This window comes from Heterocephalus glaber, unplaced genomic scaffold (genome assembly GCF_053883595.1).
Source record: "Heterocephalus glaber isolate CG9 unplaced genomic scaffold, H.glaber_assembly_v1.0 deba00001608, whole genome shotgun sequence".
NCBI lineage: Eukaryota > Metazoa > Chordata > Mammalia > Rodentia > Bathyergidae > Heterocephalus > Heterocephalus glaber.
In genome coordinates, this window is record NW_028258379.1 from 12,183,397 (window position 1) to 12,206,553 (window position 23,157).

A 23,157-nucleotide genomic window follows, 5' to 3' on the forward strand; every position below is an offset into this window, starting at 1 on the left:
GACAGGATTTCCAGATCGAGGTGAATAAAAGGTGTAGATTGTCAGATCAGATGTTAGTGGTAGTTCTGGTCACGAAGCATACAATAGGAAGACATGAAAGATAGAGGGATGAGTTACGCGAACATAACTTGTTCAAACTGTGTTCTGGATAGAGCACTCACAGTACATGACCTTGTATCATTTTAAGGGAATTTTAAAAAAATAATTCTGCAAATCTCCTGCTTGATATGCACTGATGAAGGCAGAGTACTTTAACTTGGTCCTGTTCCCTGGGTGAATAGCATTTTAATTACTAAGTCATGGTAAAGTGCTGTGCTTAATTATGGACTTGAGTATCTAATTTGTCAGTCATTGCTGCTATTTGAAACCCTCTCAATTGTTTTTACCATCATTTCTCTGTTTGCAGTTGGGTTACTGGGGCCTTATCTCCTTGGACACATCTAAGCAATACTGTCACTTTGGAGTCAAAAATAGGAAATAAAAGTGTAATTAATCCTAAATACTCGGAAAACTGTTTTAACATTAACTATGGACACTGAGAATTCCTTACTCAGAGATTGATAAACTGTAATCAGTCACAGGAATAATCAGGAGTAATCCTGGAATAATCAGGTTTACTAAGTCTGCTACTGTTAACACTATCTCTGTAGTCCCGGTAGGTTAATTTATGATAGGGAAGGGATGAAGGGGCAGGGGTTATTTTATTAGAAATCTGGAATATTTTTTGACAGCTTTTTAATTCTAAAATGAAAATATTGCTGGAAAAATGAGGAGCTGATACTGGTCTTAGACCATCTTTTCCTAAATGTCCAGCTCCTTCAAGTCTTTGCTTTCTTTGCAGCGAATTGTATTGCATATAAATGAAAAGCTGGCTTTACAAGTGGTCCTGCAAACTATGGACATATTGTCTGTTGGTGCTGATGATCATGAGATTTCAGCTGCTGTGTTGATAAAATAAAAATTTTTAAAAACTAATGTTTTATTTCAGTAGGGAGGGAGTAGGAGAGTCCCAGACAATATAGTCTCGGTTATTTTAAAAGTTTTTCCCTATTTCTTGAGTAAAATTTTAAAATGTAGGGGAGAGAATCTTCTGAAATTAATGCTAAAAGGTGTAGGAAATTCCTTTCTGACAGCCACCAATTGTTCTGTAAAAAGATTATTGCTTATAGTCAACAAAATTGAAAGAGCTCAGCAGTTTAAAGAGGTATTAATCTTCATTCTCATTAATAGCAGATGTTTGGGGCCCGTTAAGACCAGAGCAGAAGCTTGGCGTGGTCACATATGCCTGTAATCCCAGTACTCAGGAGGCTGAGGCAAAAGGATCACCGTGAGTTTGAGGCCAGCCTTGGGCTACATAATGAGTTCAAGGCCAGTTTACATTGCAAAGTGACTCTTTTTTTTTTTTTTTTTTTTTTTTTTTAAAGAATAGACCAGAAAGACCTGGATTTATTTTAGAAGAGAAGACTCTTTGTGAGCCTGCTCTTGCTCTGAAGTCTCTGGACACAGCATCCCTTAAAACAGATTACACTTGTGAGGTGGGGACAGGACAGATAGGTTCAGGTCAGCCTCTGGTTTCCCAGTTCTCAGAGGACCTCTTCAGAGTGGCAAGGAAGCAACTAGGCCAACTTCCAGTAACAATTAGCCTTGTTCAGTCTCTGCTGAAGTGCATTCCCAGCACCTTCTACTCCCTTAATAGGTCTGTTCCCAAATATCTGTGTCAAGTGCAAAATCCAGAGTGTTTAAAAAGAATAGTGAAGTAATATGTCACAAGAATAAGGGCTAATTCTGAATATTTCTTTGCCCACCATACATGCATCTCGAGCCATAAAAACATTTGGGTGGCATTCCATTAGTTGCTGTATGTGAGTTCTGTGTGTGAAAGTCAGAAAACAAAGCTACTATTGAGTTACATTAATCCAAAAAGGGGATAGGAATGAATGCCAGCCTTCTGGAAATGCTTTTTTTTTTTTTTTTTTTTTAACTTTAGAATAACTCCAGTAACCAATTAGAATTTTCTGTTACATTTGCCAAATAAAAGAGTTGAGGTTGAGAAGTAGCATGAGATATTTTAGTTTCATACACATTTTGAATAGGGTAAGGATCGCAAGCTCTAAAGACAGATATTAAAGTTACATCTTGACTTTTCTTAAGGAATTATGTTTTTACTTCCTCTTCAAAGCATAAACATTTTATCGTGCTCATAAATATAATTCATTGCCATGATTTGTTTATCCAGAAGAAACTGAAAATGTCCAGGCCTCGGGATGTTGCACTGGCCCCAGTAGTCTTCACATTCTACTACTGCCATTTCTCCCCCCCCCCCTTTTCTTTAACACCTTCTTCCTCTTTGTAGTAAGAAAACCAAAGCAGCTACAAAATGAAACTATCTGTAGTTCTATATTAGATGCATATAACAGCTAAACTCTGAAGGCAGAATGGAATATAGTATCTTGTTGCGTTTGGATTTATGCCATTCCTCAATCCTTAGTTTTTTTTGGTTTTGTTTTTGCTTTTTGTAACATTCCACCCATTTCCTCTTCTACTCCAGTCTCCTTTCAGTTACTTCACTGTGATAAATTTAGGAGATTTCTTAATGGAAAAGAGTATAAAGACATACTTTTTAAAAATTCTTTCATTGGTACATTTTAGCTATACAACACATTTACATTTCTCATTGGGAACTTGTACCTTTACATGATGCATTTTGGTTCTTATTTTTTCCCCATTCCTAGCCCTCCCTTCATCCCCTCCACCCTTCCCTATTTACAAAGACTCTGTTTCCATTTCTCATTTTTCCTTTTCCTTCTTTCCTTTTCCCTGCCCCTCCCATTTCCCCTACCCCTTTGGACCTTTTCCTATTTCACATTATCAGTTATTCATTCTAATCATTGGTACATTTTAGGTATACAATATAATGACATTCATCATTGCAAATTTGCACCTTTACATAGTCTCTCTTGGTTCTTACTTTTCACCCTTGCCCAGCCCTCCCCTTCAACCCCTCCATTTCTCCCTATTTACAAAGATTTTGTTCCTATTTTTCCATTTCCTCATATTAATCCCACTCCCTTCTATCCTTTTCCCTAGCCCTCCCACTTCCTTCCCCTTTGCCCCTTTTCTTCCTGTTTCACATTACCTATTATGCATTTAGTCCTTATTTACACTTTCAGTTTCTCACACTAGAGAAACTATTCAGTATTTATACATGTGTGTCCTATTTATTTCACTTAAGAGTATTGCCTCAGTGTGCATCCATTTAGCTGTATGTCTCCAGTTTCTCATTTTTTATGGCTGAGTAGTACTCCATTTTATTTAAAAAGCCACATTTTCTTTATTCAGTCTCCAGCTGGTGGGCATTTGAGCTGTTTCCAAGTTGTAGCTATTACAAATTGTGCTGCTATGAACATGGTTGCACATATAGCTCTGTAGTATGATTCTTTTAATTCTTTGGGGAAGATACCCAGCAGGGCAATAGCTGGGTCAAATGGGACTTCCAGTCCTAGTTCTTTGAGGTATCTCCATACTGATTTCCACAGTGGTTGCACCAGTAGACTCCACTAGCAGTGGAGCAGGGTTCCTCTTTCCCCACACCCCCACCAGCATTTGTTATTGGTGGATTTCATGATAGCACCCATTCTTTCTGGAGTGAAGTGGAATCTCAGCGTTGTTTTGATTTGCATCTCTTGAATGACCAGTGATGTTGAACATTTTTTCATGTGTTTATTTGCTATTTCTACTTCTTTGTCTGAGAAATGTCTGTTCCTTTCAGATGCCCATTTTCGGATTGGGTCTTTAAATTTGGGAGGTCTGATCTTTTTAAGTTCATTATAGATTCAAGATAGTAGACCTTTGTCTAAGGAAGAGCAGGTGAATATTTTTTCCCACATTGTGGGTTGTCTCTTCACATTGCTGGTGGTTTCTCTTGCTGTGCAGAAGCTTTTTACTAAGAAGAGATCCCCCTTGTTGTTTTTGCTAGTTCACGGGCAACTGAGGTTTTGTTCATAAAATCTTTCCCTGCACCAATAAGACATACTTTTTATGAAATCCAGATAAATATCTTGATCTTTCACCTATCAAAATACATTACCAAAATTCACTCCAGGATTTGGAATTCTCAGTAGGGGCTGTGGAGCAGACTGAGCATTTCTCAGAGTCCTTAATAGTATCAGGATTTGCGATGATTAAAGAAGCAGACACAGTTGTGGGATCAACTCTGACTGAACTTAATGGTGGAACACAAAAGCAAGTATCTCAGACATCTGTGAAAGTTAATGATTTCAAACTGCAACTATCACATGAAAAAAGCATATAACCGATTTTAACTACAAAAAAAGATTGCTGGCAATGATGAGAGAAACTGATAAAGTCTGCCTTCTTTCTGAACTTATCACAGTCCCCAAAGACTAGTATCCCAAGAGCATTTTACTTGTCCTGTTTCATACTTAGTGCTGGCATGGTTAGTAAGCTCTCATTATTTGTAAGATTGATGGTATGCACAAATTGATTTTATGACATAATTCTGCCACCTCTAACTCCATCCTTGTTTCCTGAGTTTAAGAAAGCATATTGATTTTGTTATAATTGTCTTTAGTAAATTACTCAACAGATTTTAGCACATTATTATGAGTGATCAGTCACTTCTGGCTTGGGCATCTGATGGAACTGTAGGGGCTCTTGTTCAGAATCCCCTTCTGTTCCTCATTGGATACACTTCTAACAGGGCTTTTCCCGTCTTTCAAAAAACATGGATTTGGGCCGGGGATTTAGCTCAGTGGTTTCCCCGCCTGCTATGCAAGCGCAAGGACCGTACAAAAGACAAAACAAAACTAACCTTCCTATAGGATATGCTGTGATGGTACAGGATTTAAGGAGGCTCTGTTCTGTGAATTCAGAGATACGATGTTGGAATTGGACACGGGAGGAGGGGTCATGTGACTAGGAAAGAGGAACCATTCCAGGCAGAGGAGCAAGACAGGTGAAGGTCTGACTGTGGTGGGAGTCTTGAGTCAACCTGCCTAAGACATAGATGCAGGGGGGTGGCTCGGGGTGGAGATGAAGGTGGTGTTAGGTGGGTGACTCAAGCCCTTGAAGATGGAACCAGGGAATTTGGTTCTCTATCCTGTAGGCAAAGGGAAAATTTGGACTTTAGAGTTGGATGATTTGGTGGAAAGAAATGGCAGGGAGTTTTGGAGGAAGGAAATGGAGAGAACCTAGGAGGATAGACCCAGTTAGAGGACTGTTTACAGGCTAGGGATGACAGAACTGAGAGGAAAATCAGCAGGTTGGAGACCAGATATCTTTTTTGTCTTTGTGTTTTCAAGACCAGCACCCAGGGTGCCTAAGACACAGTTTGTGTTCAGAAAACAGTAGTTGAACTTAATTAGGCCAACTGACTCTGAAAGATGAGAACAAAAGGAGGAAGAAATGGCTTCAAGATGTTTAGCTTGACCTGAAAAATATAGGAAGGACTGGTTTGGAGCATTGAGACATGGGGAAACCCTGTTAGTTTTAAGAGGTTTGATTGGAATTGCTGGTGAAGATATTGTATAAAGATGTCTAGGAGATATCCGGAGAGAACTCTGGGCTCTCAACTGAGTTTGCCTCGTGGGCATAGATAAACTGGGGATTATACTTCTTAGTATTTATCCTTATTCTTTATTCATTAGCAAAGCTTCTCAATGTGATACTGTTATCCCTTCTGTCAGATTCTCATGTCTGAAAACCCCATTATAATAAGCCTTGCTACAGAGGTGCAAAGGCTTATTATGGGAATGGCCTTCCTTGTTCCAGTGAACTAGGTTCTGTTCCAAGTAACTGAGTTGCTTGAGTTTAGACAGCTTTCTGTAGAAAGTCATCTGACCATGGCGATCCATTGCAAACTGTCTTATTAAGAAAAGAAAGCCCATCTTCTTTGAGGGGTCACAAGAGTTCTGTATAGAATGCAGTGGATTTAGAATCCAGAAGCCTGGCTTAGTATGACAGATTCCTCCTAAGTGACTTAGATTTCACACTTCCTCAGCTATTGAATGGAACTGACCTGTCCTGCTATAGGAGGCAAGAGATTTGTGTCAGCATATGCTTTTAAAATATTGTTTGACAAAGCAGCAGGAATAAAATCTGTCCTGACCACAAAGCTCTGGTTTCTACCTTAACCACCAACAGTTGGCTGAGTAAAAGATCCTTTTAGATTTAGAAACAAATATATTAGGGACCATCATCATCTCTATTGTGAAATGATATAAATTCAGTAATTCTAATAAATTCAACAACTCCAATTCTGTGCATTTTTTTCATGCAGGTTCTTATGTGGAGATGCTACCATCAACCGAACTTATAAATACAGTACTACAGCAGTCTCAATATTCATTTTAAACTTGGAATAAAATTGGAAAGCAAGAATACAAAAATGTCTGGGTCTCACTATGCTTATATACTCTAGGATGACTGGTGTGAGAAATTGGAATTAATTGCTGTGTTAATGTCACTTGGGTTCAGTTATCCTCTGCTCTGTCATACTAGGAAACTGCATAAGCAATTCAACCAATTGAATTCTGATAGCTTTTGGAAGATACATGTTTTCTACTTCCTTTTTACCCCTTTATTTTTTAACACACCCCACCCCACCCCCCTTTCAAGGTAGTTTTCCGGCTGTTCCCCTAGAGAGTAGTTTTATGGGGAAATTTCTTTTGTAGGATTCCAGCTGGCTTCATTTTCACAGTCTCCGTGAAGTTACTGCATTTGTCACATTTATATGATATCCATCATGGATTGCCTTGGGATTTTCCCTTTGAATTGTTGACTTTGTATTTTTGTTTTGCACATGCAGCCTGTCTCCTGGTTCCGACATCTATGTGACAGTCTCATCCATGGCTTTAGCAAGATCCCAGTGTCGTAACTCCCCTAGCAACCTGTCTTCATCCAGTGAGACCGGCTCTGGAGGGGGCACTTACAGACAAAAGTCCATGCCCGAAGGGTAGGTATGCTGATTGTCCTTGTTGTGCATGGTCTCTGTTGACATCACAGTCTTTCATGTGCACACTTGTAAAATGATTTTCATTCAGCCAGCCCTGATTAATTGACAAACAACAGGGAAAATGTGGCTAATATTCCACATAGAAAAATGTTTTCATGGCTGGTTCAAACCACTTCTAAAGAAGTTTTCCATTCTCTACACTCTACAAGTACCCAAACATACCTAATTTCTTCCTTTTGTAATTTACAAAATTTACAGAGTAGACTGGGGATATAGTTCAGTGGTGGGGCACTTGCCTAACATGCACAAGGCCCACAGTTTGATCCCCAGTATCTTAAAAAAACCCAAAATGTACATGATTTTAGAGGCCATTCTAAGGAATATAAAAGATTGCAATGTCTGAAGCTAGGAAGTAATTAGCAACAGAACATTACCTGGCACATGCAAGCAGCCTTTGCTCTGAGGAAAAGTAGAAAAGCCATCAGAGACGTCCGGCTAAGGTTCTCCATGGGGAACCTGAGAAGAACCATTTTGAAAATCAAATGTGAAATGTTCCTGAAATCAATGTTTCTATTTTATATTTTCCCAAAATATATTTTTAACAAATGGACACGTGGTTTGATTACTTTGACATTTCACAATGTCACGAAATAAGTGAGTTTACTGATAATACTCTCATAAAGGATACTTCTTATGTATAGTATTTTGTTCGTTTTTATAGGCATTAAGTATGATTTTGTTGTTATTATATGTTTATGTTAGCAGAAACTAGGTAATAAAAGCTCTATAAGATATGCTTTCCTCACAACACTGTCTCCCCAAGGACTGCCTTAGTAGCCTGTCTAAAATGCACATTTCTTATTTTAATTGCTTCAGTAACAATTGGGGGAAAGATTCTAGCTTTTGTTCATGAATCCCTGCAAAAGTTTATGAATTGCATATTATTGTACCGCATCACAAACCCAATTAATTAATTCTTGCTTTAAATTAGATTTTAACAGGCTGGGTTGCTTTCAAAACAAAGAATTCACCACAACTTCAGTATTAGCACAGCACTAAAATATAAATGAGCTAACCAAAAAAAGAAAAGGTTTTCTTCTGTCTTTGATATACTTCTAATGTATATCAAAAAATTAGAACATGAATGTTTTGGTGAGTATGGATATTAAAAGCATGATTGTAGTGTCCATGTTGTTCAATTTTTATTAATGAGGTGATAATTGGATGTTCAATGAGTAAATCTCTACCATAGGTGGTATTGAGGGTTTTTGAATCATTTGTGAGGTTACCTGGTACTGTAGACCATGCTACACAATATCTTTTTCACTTTGAGCGATCTTCTATAAGAAGATAGTGTTACAGTATTTTTCCATGGATCCCAAGCAGTTTTGCATATACTAATGAGGCAGGAGAGAGTGGTTCACTCTCTGATGACTCACATATGTTGCTCAGAGGTTAGATTTAATTCTGGAATTGCCATCTTCTGTACAACCTACCCCAGTAAAAATGTATATGTACAAGTTCATAGCAAAGCCAAAATGCTGTGCCCTGCTGCCCACTTGTATGACCTCATAACAACAAGTTGGCGCACAGTGGTTGCTCACGAATGTAACATACTACGTTGGTGTCCTCCTTCCACTGCAGTGCGCTCAGCATCTGTGTCTGTATGACATGTGCATACCTATTGCCTGGTCCAGAATATTGAAAACACACTATCAAAATTAGTTGGGTGGAATTTAATAGGGACATTAATAATACCTCCTCTATTTGAATGGAGGAAAAAAGACACCTGTACAAGCTTGGTGCAGAAATGAGAGGTAATGAAAAAAACAGCACTGTTTAAAAACCCAGAGTCTAGCCAGGCGTGGTGGTGCACACCTGTAATATGAGCACTCAGGCTGAGGCAGGAGGATTGCCATGAGTGTGAGGCCAGCCTAGGCCAGCCTAAACTGTATGTAGTGAGATCCTGTCTTTAATAGAAAAAAGCCTTTTCTCTACTCAGCTTGGAGATTGATTGTTGAGCCGTGCACTTTAGAGATTTTGAGGAATGTTGTCATGGCAAAGCAAGCCAAAGGGAGGAGCTTGGAGACCAAGTGTGAACAGCATACCAGTACATACAGACTGAAGATGAGAATCGCTTAGGTGAGGACACCAAGGCAGCTTTCTTCCAACACTTAGATGAGGGGTTAGAGGCTGAGACCAGTGAAAGAAAGTCACAGAAGTAGAGATCCAGTCCATTATTAGACCTTTCAGAACCGTCAGTCTACCTGGAGGGTAGTGGACTGTCTCATGAGGCCAAGCACTCGGTTACTGAACACATGTCTTGTGTCAGCCAAATGATTGCTCTCAACCTCCTGCAAATTGTGCCTGTGACTCTGAAACTATACTGTACATAGATGCTCCTTCAAACAGAGGTGCAATTAAGCTCCTCAAAAAGATGCACTATGTAAAATTTAGAACAAGTTTTGTCTGAGCTCGAGGACAGTATCTTTTTATACCTAATACCTGGGGTGTATGTGTGAATACTGAAATTATGAGTTCACCAGGTCAAAATGTTTTTCAAGGCAAAGTTTAAATCAGCTTTGCCTTGTCGTTTATTTAAAAACACATAGCTAGAAAATTTAGCTTTAAATTCAGAGATTTAATAAGGTGTCATTAGTTTCCACTGCTACTATAAAACGAGAGCAAGATTAGAATCCATTTTTACCTTGAGTCTCGGGCTTTTTCAAAAAGTTCCAATTTAGTACAGATTTAGAATAAGATAATAAGCTCAGGGTTTGTTCAACTCACTCTTCTGAACGAAACAAAAACCCTGCTTAGGGAGGAGGTAGCAAAAAGCATACTTGTGAATTTTTTTCTAAGTACTTTCACTAAAGTTTTCCATAGATCAAATTTTTTGTGTCTAAGGCTGGGTGTGGTGGTGCGTGCCTGTAATCCCAGCACTCAGAGGCTGAGGCAGGAGGATTACTGCAAGTTCAAGGGCAACCTGGACTACACAGCAAGACCCTCACCTCAAAAAATCAAGAAAAAAGATTTTTGTTTCTAATAATGACAGTGTCCATAGGCTTAGTGAGCCTTGTGATTGCACATGTAAATGAACAGCATTTGTGTCAAAACAACTGGGGAAATTACATAATAAAATTTTTTTTTTTTTGGTACCAGGGATCAAAGTCGGGTCCTTGCACTTGTGCAGCAGGCAGCGAAACCACTGAGCTAAATCCCTGGCCCCATAATAAATATTTTATTAAAATACATATTTTGTAGCCTTCTGTTTTTCAAATGCTTTATATATTTTTTTTCTCCTAAAAGCCCTATGATGGAATTGTCGTATTGCACATAAGGAAATTAAGACAAAAGTCCAGTGACTTTGTTCAGTCACATAGGGTAATGGAGTTGGAGCATGGCTCCAAGTCTTTCTACTCCTAATCTTCTTTCTAGTATACCACTCGCCTGGTCCTGCCCCTGTGGTTATCAGCCTATAGCAGCTAAGATATTCATCACATGGATCTGTTGACACAAGGCCCTACTTAGTCCTTTATTGTGTAGGTCACGCAGAAGTTCACTAGGAACCACACATAAAGTAGCAAATTTCCTACATAAATGTTTGAATTCTATACTCTATCCCTTATTTCTGGGCTTAGGACTTATTTTGCTGATAATGCTTATCAAAGCATATGCTTTTAATTAAGCATATATTTTTACTCGGGGTGGGGGGGAAATAATGGCTCACTAGATAGCTAAATTTCTTTCCAAAAATTGGCAATCACCTTTATTGTGCAGGCTTTCCTATTTCCTAATTGCCCTTCCCAAAGGCAATTTAAAATTCATACATTTTGAAAGTGGTTTCTATTTAATACAGATGACCACAGTCTGTCTTTCAGACCACAGAGCAAGTGCTCAGAAAATACATTTTTAAAGAAATGAATGACTTAATGATTTTGTAAATTACTGAGTTGAGAAGCAAACCTCAACAATATACCATTTCAAAGATACATATGAGGTATTTAGATTGTCAAATTTTTCCTTTAGCTGTGAATGAGAGTCTGAGCTTGGCTACCTGAGTATGAAGATTTTTACTTTTTATTCTACCTGTCTTAGGATAGCTCAATCCTAATGCCCCCTGCCCATGTTAACAGCTGGTAAATGTAGCATTCATACCTCTCTGACCAGGCTGATTCATATTGACCACAGTGCACACACTTCCACATCCATGCACTCGTGCCCAAGGATGTGTACATGTATAGACATGGAAGCAAAAACTGGTAGTACCTGTCATCGGCATCACCCAGAATACCCTTCCCCTCATGGGTGGGGTCCCTGATACTGTCTTTGTCTTTGTTTGGGGGAATTGCCACAGGTTTGGAGTGAGCCGAAGGTCCCCAGCCTCCATTGACAGACAAAACACCCAGGCAGATATTGGTGGCAGTGGAAAGTCCACACCCAGCTGGCAAAGAAGCGAGGACAGCATTGCTGATCAGATGGGTAAGCAGCTTATTTTTACAAAAAACAAAGGCTTTTATGACAAAATGACTTTGACTACCTATTGATGATGTTATGGGAGCATTGTATTATAAAAGACAACCCTAGCTGATAAGTATGCATTAGAATTAAGTTTCTGTCAGATAATATATAAGTGAAAGCAACAGATAAGAAAAGTCACCTGTGAGAAAAGTCACGGGGTTCTAAGTGGCCCCCAATTTAAAGCAGATAGAACACAGGAATTTTATTCAACACCAAGTGTAAAATCCCAGCCTAACCAACCACCTGTATCCTAAGTACATTCGTTCTCCCTTATTACTGTATACTGCCTTGATAGATTTCTTAGTATTTTAATGTCAAGTTAAAAAAAAAGCAAAACTGTGTACAAAGTAGGAAGAAATACAGCGACTTAGTCACAGCTGTAGCATAGTAGATGCTCCTTCCTCTCTGTGCATTTCTGTAATTCCTTCCAGTCCATTATTAAACTATCAACTAAGGAATCGTGTTAGCAGTGTAAAACAGCTGGATTGAAGATTTGCTTTAGTCAGCCCTTATTAGGATTTCAGGTGCACAGTCCTCCCTCATCTATGTGTGTGTGTGTGTGTGTGTGTGTGTGTTGTTCTGTAATGACACCAGAGCAGTAGTTGATACAATAAGGTTTTGATATGAAACAAGGTTAAGTTTCAACACATCACATCAGGGATTTGGCATCAATATCGTTAATACACCAAGGACGTAGTCTACTAGGTTGGGTTTTCCTCCCCTCTGTATTATATCTACAAGCATTACTATCAATATGAGATTTTTAAAAAGATGTAAATTTCAGAGATGAAAAAGATACACTTTTAAGGCAAAGACCCATCATTTTATATTCTCTTCAGATTCATGGTTTTGTCCTGAATCAGTGACTGTACCCAAGTAAATGCACTAACCATGAGCACAGGAGGGAACAGAGATGAGGCAGGAGTTGAGGGAGAGAAATGTAATTCTTAGATCTGAGGATATGCTTTGTTCCAGTAACTTCAGCGAGATGTGCCTTGTTATTGAAGCCATCTGTCATTCCTCACTCTTACCCACCCACCCCAACACAGAAAACCTGAGCATATTCTGATCTGCCTTTCTGCTCTTGACAGAATGTTTTTAATCCCATATGTTTTGATACTGTTGAGATGGTAACGACACATGTGAAAAGGATCCCTTCTTTAGCGGCTCTTTCTGGCTCCAAGTGTAGGCTTTGAAAAAGCTGCCAGCAAGCCCTTTATGCAGTGTGCAGTGTCGTACTTCCTGCTCATGGAAAGTCACAGAGGGATGGGAAGAAGCCCTGGGAAGGGTAATTATAAGGTTCATCTGAGAACCGTAGTCATTCTCACACAACCCTCTCTCTACTCTTTTTTCCTTGCATCTACTTTTGTTTAGTAGCTTTCCACTCTTAATAGGTAAGGCCCTACAATGAATATTGATAAAGCTCTAGAACACATTTTTCATCCTTTTAAGGCATGCTTTTTTTTAAGGCAGCCCTAGAGCCTGCTCCAAGAAGCCTTTTACTCTGCGGTATGGGAAGTCCAGGTGGTAGCCTTTCTCCACTCAACATCTAAGGCTTTGAATAAAATGCTAAAATAAATTTTCATAATTTTTGGTCTCCCAGCATTCCAGGAGAATTACCCAGCCTTTCCTAATTGACAGAGTCCAGGGCTTAGTTGATATAAGCCAGCCTAGGGAGAATTCAAGAAAAATAATTTTTATTTTTTATTATTCATTACATGATACTGAATGTAGGAAGGGTTGACCTTTCTACATTCAATTTGTAGGAATGAATTTCTCTAATGGCTTGCATGGATGGAGAATGTTTAGGAGATTCTTATGTTAGACAGGCCCACTTGTCTTTATACATCATTGTGTTGTAAACTGGTCCCCTACTGACAGTGCAGTTTTGCTTGCTTAGCTGGCTCGCTCATCTCTGCAAACATTTGCTTTTCTGCCTCTCTGTTCTTGGAAATGATTGAGAGTCAGACTCAAGGGGTAGGCTGCCTGGTCCTCTACATGGTGGGAAGAATGTCACAGAGCCCAGAATTCTTGTTCTTAGATGTAGGTATGTTAGAGGCTAAATCACTAATCTCACTTTTGGAATCCTATCTTGAACACCAGTTTCGAGTCCAAAAGGAAGCAATTGTTTTAAGTAAACTAGTTGCTGTGTGTCTTTTCTGTTGTGCTTAGCTTACAGTTATAGAGGACCTCAGGATTTCAATTCTTTTGTCCTCGAGCAGCATGAATATACAGGTAAAATATTTCGAAAGTGTCATGGTAAGTAACATGTGATTGCATCCATGCCTGTGTAGGTAACGTAGACTGAGCTAGGTTAGCCACACCTTGCAATGAATGAATTTCATAAATTTAATCCATGTATTCTAAACTTTCCCCCCAAACCAAAAGTTGATTCCAAATGTTGCTGCATTGTTCATGGCCTTTGGTTTGGTGGTACTTGGCTCTGCTAATGTGTATGATATGACACACTGTCACCAGCTGCAAGCTTTGTCCATCAGCCACCTAGTTTCTGACATGCTGTCTATTGTGTAGGCTCTTAAGCTTCCTGCTGAGATTCAGAGTTGGCTGGTGAGTGAACTGAAAGATGCAATGGCACGCCACCTCCATTTGTCAACATGTGCTTGTATCTGTTCAGTACCTGCACCATAATGTCCTGTGCTGTATTCCAGAGCCTACATGCCATCTCCCAGCAGTATCAAAGGTACTGCCAGCTTTCCGAGAGAGCCCCAGTGGGAGATTAATGCGGCAGGATCCGGTGATTCATTTGTCTCCAAACAAACAAGGACATGTAAGTTAACTATAAACTTACAGAAATAATGCATTCCTAATAGTATACTTCCTGCAGTGTGAAAAGAGGACAAGTCTATTCTGCTCTTTGCTCGACGTGATCAAAAAGTCATGGATAGCCTTGGAATTCCTGCTGCCGTGGCCCTGAAGTTGCTTTTGAAGTAAATTATAACCTCATTGATATGCCCTTGCACACCTACAGATCTGAATGGAAAGTTGTCTGTTTTAATCAAAAACAGTCCTAAAATGTCAGGAATAGAAATGTACTAGAAAGAGATTTTATTTGCTTATGCAATTGTGAGCACGAGAAACAGTTGGAGCATCAGCCAAGGGAATAGACAGGTTCCCTTACAACTGCCCCTCCTCTTTCTTGTCCTCCACAGCTACACACATTGTGCTTTTAATGTAATAACCCACGATTCCTTATCACTTAGAGATATAATTGGGAATACAGTCTTTCTCTCCCTTTTGAAATGCAGCCAGTTTCCCTGGTCTGTCTCTTCACTAGAATGTATATTTACATTCAGGTCATTTGATGGAATGGGGAAATACTCCATTCTGTATTCACTGTAAGATGCTGAGAGCGCTTTCAGTGACAGGCTCATATAAGTTTTGTTCTGGAGAAATGAACATTGAAGCTAAAAAATGTACAGCCTAAGCCTAACTTTGTACTCTGTGAAGAGATTTACTAAGGAAATGTGATATTGTCACTGTTCTACTTGTAAATGATAGATTACCCCAATCAGTATGAATTTCCCCTCCCTCATTAAGGTTTATATTGATTATATAGTAAAATAATACTTTGAGATGGATTGGGATAAAATGTTAGAATTGATTTCACCTGTTTTTGACTTGTGGCTAGTAAAAATTTTCTGATTATGCCTGAGGTCCACATCATCTCTACAGGAATCTTCACATTACTTGACACATTCAGTAGGTCTCAGTTTGGATCAGCCACATTTAAAGGGCCCAGCAACCATATATGGCTGGGTGCTCCAAACTGACAGCACAGGGGCAAACCTAATGAAGTTCTGTCCCATTAAAAGTAAATGAAGGCTTCATAATGCCACTTTATAAACTGTTACTGAGAAAAATTAGTTACACCAGTAAATAACAGATTGATTCTTTTTAAGGGGAAGAGATGTTTTACTTTGAGGTGAACCTGATGTGTCATCCTCCTGCCCCTCACCTTGGCCAGTAAAGAGCATACTCCTTCCTCCACCAAAAGATGCACGGACACAATTCCTTATCTCCTGTTTATCTCCAGGACGTGTCTAGACTTCCTGCCCTCTCTAATTTAAAACACTATTTCATTCAGATATCTTTCAACATTTCTTTGGTAAACACTATGTTCTTTTTTAAAAGAACAACATACAATTTAACAGTTTTAGGGCCGAGGATTTAGCTCAGTGGTTCCGCCACCTGCCTTGCAAGCGCAAGGACCTGAGTTTGATCCCCAGTACCAAAAAAAAAAACCAAACAATAGTTTCAGTATGTTCACAGATTTGTGCAGTCAGCACCATGACCTAATTCCAGAACATTTTCATCAGCCCCTGAAAGAGCCCTGCAGTCACCTCCTACTTCCCTTTCCTTTTAGCACTACTTTCTGTCTCTGTGGATGTACCTCTTTCTGGACATTTTGCATAAATGGAAACAAAATTTCTGGCTTCTGTTGGCGAATATAATGTTTTTAATATTCGTCCATGTTGTAGCATGAATCTGTATTCATTCCTTTTCATAGCTGAACAATATTCCATTGTGTGGATATGTACTATTCCTAATCTGTTATCAATTGATGGTCATTTGGTTTCTACTTTTTGGCTGCTGTAATACTGCCTTAAACATACACATGCAAGTTTTTGTGTAAACATTCTCATATCGATTGGTTATATACCAAGTAACTGCAGCTCTTTTCCCACAGCAGCTATTACATTCCCAACAATACCAGCCTCCTTTCTGTCTGCCATTTTGCTAACAGCCATTGTAGTGTGTGTAAAGTGGTAGCCTAATGACTAATGATAGTGAGCATCCATTCATGTGCTTGTTGGATGTTTGCATATCTTCTTTGAAGAAAAATGTCTTTTCACATCTTTGGCCATTTTTAATGGGGTTATTTGAAACATAAAAGGTTTTAATTTTGATCAAGCCCAGTTTATCTTTTTTCTTTTGTTCCTTGTGCTTTTAATGCTGTATCTAAGAAACCACATAACTGAGGGTCACAGAGACTTACTTTTAGATCTTTGGTTCTTTGAGTTTTTCTATATAATAAGGATCCTACTTTATTCTTTTTTGTATGTGAATATCCAGTTGTCTTGACACCATTTATTGATAAGTCTCATCCTCTCTCCATTTTCCCACTGGATTATCTTGACATCTCTGAGCACTTGTTAGAAAGCTCTCTCCTACATAGACACTAATTGGGGAAGGAATAGGAGAGTTCTCAGACTTAATAGGTCTTACATCCAGCCTTCTATCTATTCTGAACAGGAGGGCTTTCAGAATCAAGCACACTTTCTAATTATAAGGCCTTTGCAAATGTCATTTCCTTTCTATTTTAAGATATTAAAGACTTCAATGACGGTTTAGAATTTTTCTGATTAAAATGGTCTAAAAACTTTTGATTTTAGCATAAGTCAAACAATGAAAAATGAATTCTTAAAGTTTCCTATACTCCCTGCCATGGACACACCTGCCTGAATGGAAAAGAATTACAGAGGTTTTCCCGAACATCACTTATCTTACTTTGACTTACCATTATTGGAGCTCTTGTACCTTTAGACCTCCCTCTGTAACTACAACATGTGTCACAGTGTTGCTTTTTCCAGGAGTTTAGGGAGCAGTACCTTACACTTAAGTAAACCATGCTTCCCTTGCAGTCTGATAGCCACTACTCGAGCCACTCCAGTAGCAATACCCTCTCCAGCAATGCATCGAGTGCCCACAGTGACGAGAAGTGGTACGATGGAGACCGCACAGAATCTGAACTCAACAGCTATAACTATCTGCAGGGAACCTCAGCTGACAGTGGCATCGATACCACCTCCTATGGCCCCAGCCACAGCAGCTCTGCCTCCCTGGGGGCTGCCACCTCATCGCCTCGCTCGGGGCCAGGCAAGGAGAAAGTGGCACCCTTGTGGCATAGCTCCAGTGAAGTACTGTCCATGGTAGATCGGACTTTAGAGACAGAGAGCCACGGCATGGACCGGAAAACAGAGTCCTCACTGAGCCTGGACATCCACAGCAAGAGCCAAGGTGGCTCGAGCCCTCTGACCAGGGAGAACAGCACTTTCAGTATCAACGATGCTGCTTCCCATACCAGGTAACCACCCTCCACACTGTCCCGTTTCCTGGCCTCCCCATGCTGGACTGTGCTTAGTGCAAATATAGTGATGTGTATCTAGCACTGTTCTCTGATAGACAAGCAGATTTTTATGTATTTTTAAAGACTTTATTTTTACATATTTATTCCAGTTATTTGCCAGCAAAAAGTCCTAAAATATTAATCCATTATTTTAAACTATGAGAAAAATTTGCAGATTTATTCTTTATAAAATTAGATTTAAAAAATTTTTCCTATTTGCATTCTGAAATTAAAGAGTTTTATAATTTCATAATTTTGGTTTTCACCTAGAGAATATAAATTGGGACGGTCTTGAAGATATTTTTAAAAATCTTGATCTTAATTTTAAAAGAAAGGGTCCTTTCCTAACAGAATATCCTTTCTGCTACATCTCTGAGGTCACTTAGCCAGTGCTTGAATGGTAATTTTTCTTAGTTAACTCTTGACAGTGATTGTTAAGGGTAGGAGGTGTCCAATAAGAAAGTGTAGCTAAAATTAGTACATCCCATCTACCTCTCAGAACTGAAAGCTACACATTCTCTTGTATCCTTGGTGATCTCTCCACTAAGCAAAATACTATTATTCATTTCCTCTAGAATCCAAAGTATGATAAAATTCATTCTTTTAAGGACAAAGCATACCATTACTATCTTTTTAGGCCTCTTAGTCTCTGTGGTAGTTTCTTTTTTTATCTCTGTTGTCAGTTACTAATAACTTAATGTGGCACCATCTGTATTTTATTATTATGGGTCTTGCGATCCCTTATTATGCCCTACAGAAAAATAATAGAAACTCAATTTAGCTTTATATTTTTCAAGTGGGAGCTAAGTGCACAATCTTTTAGTAAATTCCTGATAATCTTAATGAGAAAAGACCTCCTCTACTTAATTTGGGTTAAACTTGATCAGTTACATGATCCTTGTTCTCCTTATTGTATGTATTCTTACTGATAAGATTTTTAAACTACCCTTTTAAAATTCCAGGCCCTGTGTTAGGAAGCATTTCATGAGTTTTGTTTCCATTTACCACTCTCAAGTTCCAGATTTTGAAATGGTTTTGTTTGCTGGGCACAATGGCAAATGCCTTTAATCCTAGCACTCTGGGATGCTGAAGCAGGCAGGTCACAAGTTCAAGTCTCACCCGAGCAATTTAGTAAAACCTTGTCTCAAAATAAAAAGGGATGGAGATATAGCTTAGTGTGAAGGACCTGGGTTTGTTTTTTGTTTTTGTTTGTTTTGTTTTTTTAAGGCTGCAGTTGGTCTGAAAACCCAAGCAAAAATGAATTTGGGAAAGTAGTGTTAGTATTTTCAGTACCCAACATCCAAGTACCCTTCCACTATTTAGGAAATAGTATTTGACTCAAATGGGATAAAGGATGTGTTCGAAACAGAATGGAAAATGGGGCATCAAATGCCGTAATAGCACAACATTGTATAGATACAGAATCACATGGCACAGAATTATGACACTTGCTTTCTGGTTTGGGCGCATCGCACTGTCCCCTTAACTATAGGATTTTTCACATGAGAATGATTTGTCTATAGTTTCTAGGTTTAACTGGACTCATGTCTTTCAGTTCCTCATTTTGAAAAGGGAGTACCTTTACTTAAAAATGGAATTCCAAAAAAAAAAAAAAAATCGAATTCCATCTGAAGAGATCTCTCCCATCTAACATGATGGCAACAAAGTCAGTTAGCAAGGCTATGTCTAGAATGTCATCATTGTGAAGGAAGGTTGAAAAGAGCTGGACCCCTAATGCTGAGGCACAGCTATGCCATTATCTGAGAAGTCCAGGGGAATTACAGAGTCCCCCAGACAGACACCTGGGTTTGCATTATCTAAATGTGCTGACTCAGCCTCAGATTATCTAAATTTTCTGCCTCAAATGAGCCATGCAAAATCATTGAAATCTTCACTTAGAAATAACTCTCCTATTGAAAGTCAAACTTACTGGAGAAGAGAAGAATGTGGCCTTTCAGGGAGGGTGGCAGAGCCTCCCACCCACCAAAGGGTTGAGTCACATTCTTTTCTATACTCTGGTAAACAGGGATGCTTTCTAACTTCACTCTGTTGATCTTGGCAGAGTGAGTTGGATAATCAGAGCTTTTGCAGCCTTCCTTTGCTGGAGGAAAAGCAGACTTAGCCATCAAGTGCACATTGCTAGAGAAAGTAAAATCGCAGCAAATTAGAGTGTTTGTGTCCTCAAAAGACAGGAACAGCAATTAATGTGGAGATCTCTTGACAGTGCATAAAAGAGCTTGTACCTGGGACTCGATGACAAAATCTAAATTACAGTGATTAAGTTCCACTGCATATTTCTGGCTGCGCTGTCCCTACCCCCCCCCCAGCGCCCCGTCCTGCAGTCTCCCCGTTAATGACTATGCAGGTTTCTCCATAGCACCTGGTGAGAACTGCTTTAATGCAGGTTGGTAATCACATAGTGACACCCAAATATAACAGCCCTAAGAGAAGCCATATGTACTAATAACTTTCTACAATTAGAAAAGTCTATTAATTAGAATATAGATATGTTTTCTATAGAGCTTGGAAGTCTAAGGAGAGATTTTAATTTCATTTTCAGATGTCAAAGTGAGCCACTCAACAACAACAAAAAAAAGACATGGCAAATGTAAAAATGAAGATCATTCTAATTTTAATATATTTTTAAAACATTCATTTTTTTCACAGTTCTGGCTTTGACAGTAAGCACGGCAGTTACAAGCAAAGACCTCCTACAAACAGAGACCTTCTCAGTTTGTATAAAGGGTTCTCATCCTGCAGACTAGTGTTCTGTGTGATTCAAGGACTAGATTGAAAACCACCCTTTATAAAGCTAAGAACCCATCTTGTGCTTGGACATGCACATCTCCTCTGTAACATTCCAACCTGACTTATTTTGGTGTCGAGACCTCTCCCCATCCACATTAAATTCTAATTGTCTTAAAACTCCCTTCATTGTACTTCCCTCAGGTTTTCTCCCAGCCCTATAGCCTGTTAGTGCCCACTTAGAAAATCACATGCCCATTTTTACTGCCATCTAGTACAGCCGGTTTATCATGTGTGCACCAAGAGTGCAGTCAGCTGGTGCTCAGTGCTTCTTCCTTCATGATCCCACTTTTTGCTTAATGACTCAAGGTCCCTACTAGTGAATTCAAGAGTCACATAAATCTTCAACTCCTTATTCCTTTTAGACAACCACTATTGCATTTCAGAACTCATTGTATAGACATATCAATGTTTGCTTGGTGCTCTAGTGCTTTTATATATATTTTTGGTATAAAATGTACTCAAAGTCCTTTTATAGCACAAACTTTTAGTAAAGTCACTTCTATTAAAGGTTTTGAAAATCTGCAAAATATAACAAGGAAGAATTAATGATACTTTATATGCAAATATCAGTTAGGATCTGCATATATGTTGGTCAATATCTGATGTTCACTAGAGGGGCTGGTTAAACACAAGAGAAATTCCTGCCCATAATTGTCAGTACAGGTCAATTCATGAATGAGCTTTTTCTGGTTAACCTAATAAGGCAGCCGTTTAAGCCAGAAAATCATGTTTCTTGGGAGATGAAAAGGGCTTGTGTAATTTACATTGAACATTAAGGAAGGCCCCAGGCTTCTACAGCATACTGGGTTATCTGTGTATGCCTTTATGTGTGTATTAGAGGTGCTGTGTTTAAATTTTGTTCTCTTTATCCTCTTTGGCATCTTATATATATAAAACATTTGCCTGCTTTCCTTTGAGAAATTATTCAGTTATCTTTATCTGTACCATTTCTCTAAATCTTTTCTGTCTGAGATTTTTTTCAATTGGCAATTAGTTGCTCCTATTATTGTGCATTCTTTTAAGATAAAAATAATATTTTTCTAAATATTATGGACTAATTCAGAATTTCACAGTGCAACCTTTAAAATTCCAAACCCAGAACTTCTCTTAAATGATGGCAGATTGTCTCTATTTGCCTCGACCTGGTTGATTTTTGCTTTGTGGCCCTGCAAATAATGAACATTCAGAATTTTATTTTATTCTGCTTTTGTACAGCAGAACACCAGGTGCTATGGCCTAAGCTATCTTACTGAACTTTCTCCAGCTTATGGGAGTGGGTGGTTATTTTATTGGGAACCTTACTTTTATTAATTCAAAGACTTAAAAATAGAACCACTGTGGTTGAAATTTCAAGTGAATGTTGAGAAATGAGTCCTTTGTTAAGCCACACATTCTTGGTGCAGAGCTCACCAACACTGTTCCTTTTGCGTCTAATCCTTTTGCTTGATTGAAATAGTGTCTTAGTTACTTTTCTCATTGCTAAGACAAAATATCCAACACCCAAAGTTAAAGGAGGAAAGGTTTATTTGGCTCACAATTCATAGAGGTTTCAGTCCATAGTTGGCTGGCTCCAAGGGAGGTGGCATGGCAGAGGGGCATTGCAGAAAAGAAACAGTTCATGGCAAGGCAGGGCAGGCAGAAGGCAGCAAGCAGGCAACAAGCAATGACCCTCTTTCTGTCCCTTATATTCCTTCCCAGGGCGAGGCACCCTTAATCCTATCCAGAACTATGCCAAACCAATCAGTGGACTAATTCAGTAATAATATATCCTTGATCCCAGCATCACACACTCTAGATCCAGCCACCTCTGAAAAACCCTACCTATGACCACTTGAGGCTTTGAGGGGATATCTAGACACAAGCCATAACAGATGATCAGCCTAAACTTTCCAAATGTTCATGAGTCATAAGGCCAAAAGAAATTTGGAAAATACCCACCCAGAGTCTTTTTTTTTTTTGTACCAGGGATCAAACTCAGGACCTTGTGCTTGCAAAGCAGGCGTGATGCCACTGAACTAAATCCCCAGCCAGTGTCTATTCTTTGTCTTATGCCTTACTTCAAACATCCTATGAGGATGAAAATTTGTGCGACTGCTTTATTTAAAGGGAGGGAGTAAAGATAATAATCTTGAGAGATTCTACAACCTTTCTGTGTGATTTCAGTATATCACAAGTTTTCTCTTTGTTCAACATTTTGTCCCAACCTCTTAAATGCAGCTTAGGCATACAATTAAGAGAAAATAAAGAGTTTTTCTTTGAAAAGTCTTTTCTAATCATGAAGATAATTTTTCATCTTTTAAGATTATGAAAAGATGTGGTTGGCTCCACTTGCCTTATCCTAGTTACTCTATTTGGATCACTAAATATAAGGTGGTTTTTTTTTTTGTTTTTTTGGTGTACCTGGGATTGAACTCAGGACCTTGTGCTTGCAAGGCAGGTGCAGTGCCACTGAGCTAAATCCCCAACCAAGGTGGTCATTTGAAAAAAGAAAAGCAGAGAAATATTGTTGCACTCCTTCACCTTTAGGCAAGGTCAGAGGGAAATTTAGGGAAGACAGATTTGGAGCCTGAGATCAAGCCCATGTCTTTGTTCCACTATGGGCCAACCAGACCCATTCACCAAGCTGGACCTTTATCTGTAATCTAGTACCTGGCCCTGCCTGCTAAATGGCTGTTTCTGTTAAAAATAAAAAAGGTTATCAAATGTA

At 38.9% G+C, this 23,157-nt stretch overlaps 1 protein-coding gene across 20 annotated transcripts in view; it reads left to right on the forward strand.

Moving 5' to 3' along the window:
• Sipa1l1 (signal induced proliferation associated 1 like 1) overlaps positions 1–23,157 on the forward strand; it is a 383,338-nt gene that overhangs the window by 330,290 nt on the left and 29,891 nt on the right. For 15 of the 20 annotated variants that reach the window (XM_087195342.1, XM_013067449.3, XM_087195344.1 and 12 more), the window contains 5 exons: positions 6,827–6,973; positions 11,331–11,455; positions 13,667–13,729; positions 14,164–14,282; positions 17,158–17,600. In XM_087195342.1, coding sequence (XP_087051468.1) covers positions 6,827–6,973; positions 11,331–11,455; positions 13,667–13,729; positions 14,164–14,282; positions 17,158–17,600 — 897 coding nt within the window. The remainder of the gene's footprint in view (positions 1–6,826; positions 6,974–11,330; positions 11,456–13,666; positions 13,730–14,163; positions 14,283–17,157; positions 17,601–23,157) is intronic. The other 5 variants (XM_013067452.3, XM_087195347.1, XM_087195348.1 and 2 more) reach the window with 3 other exon arrangements.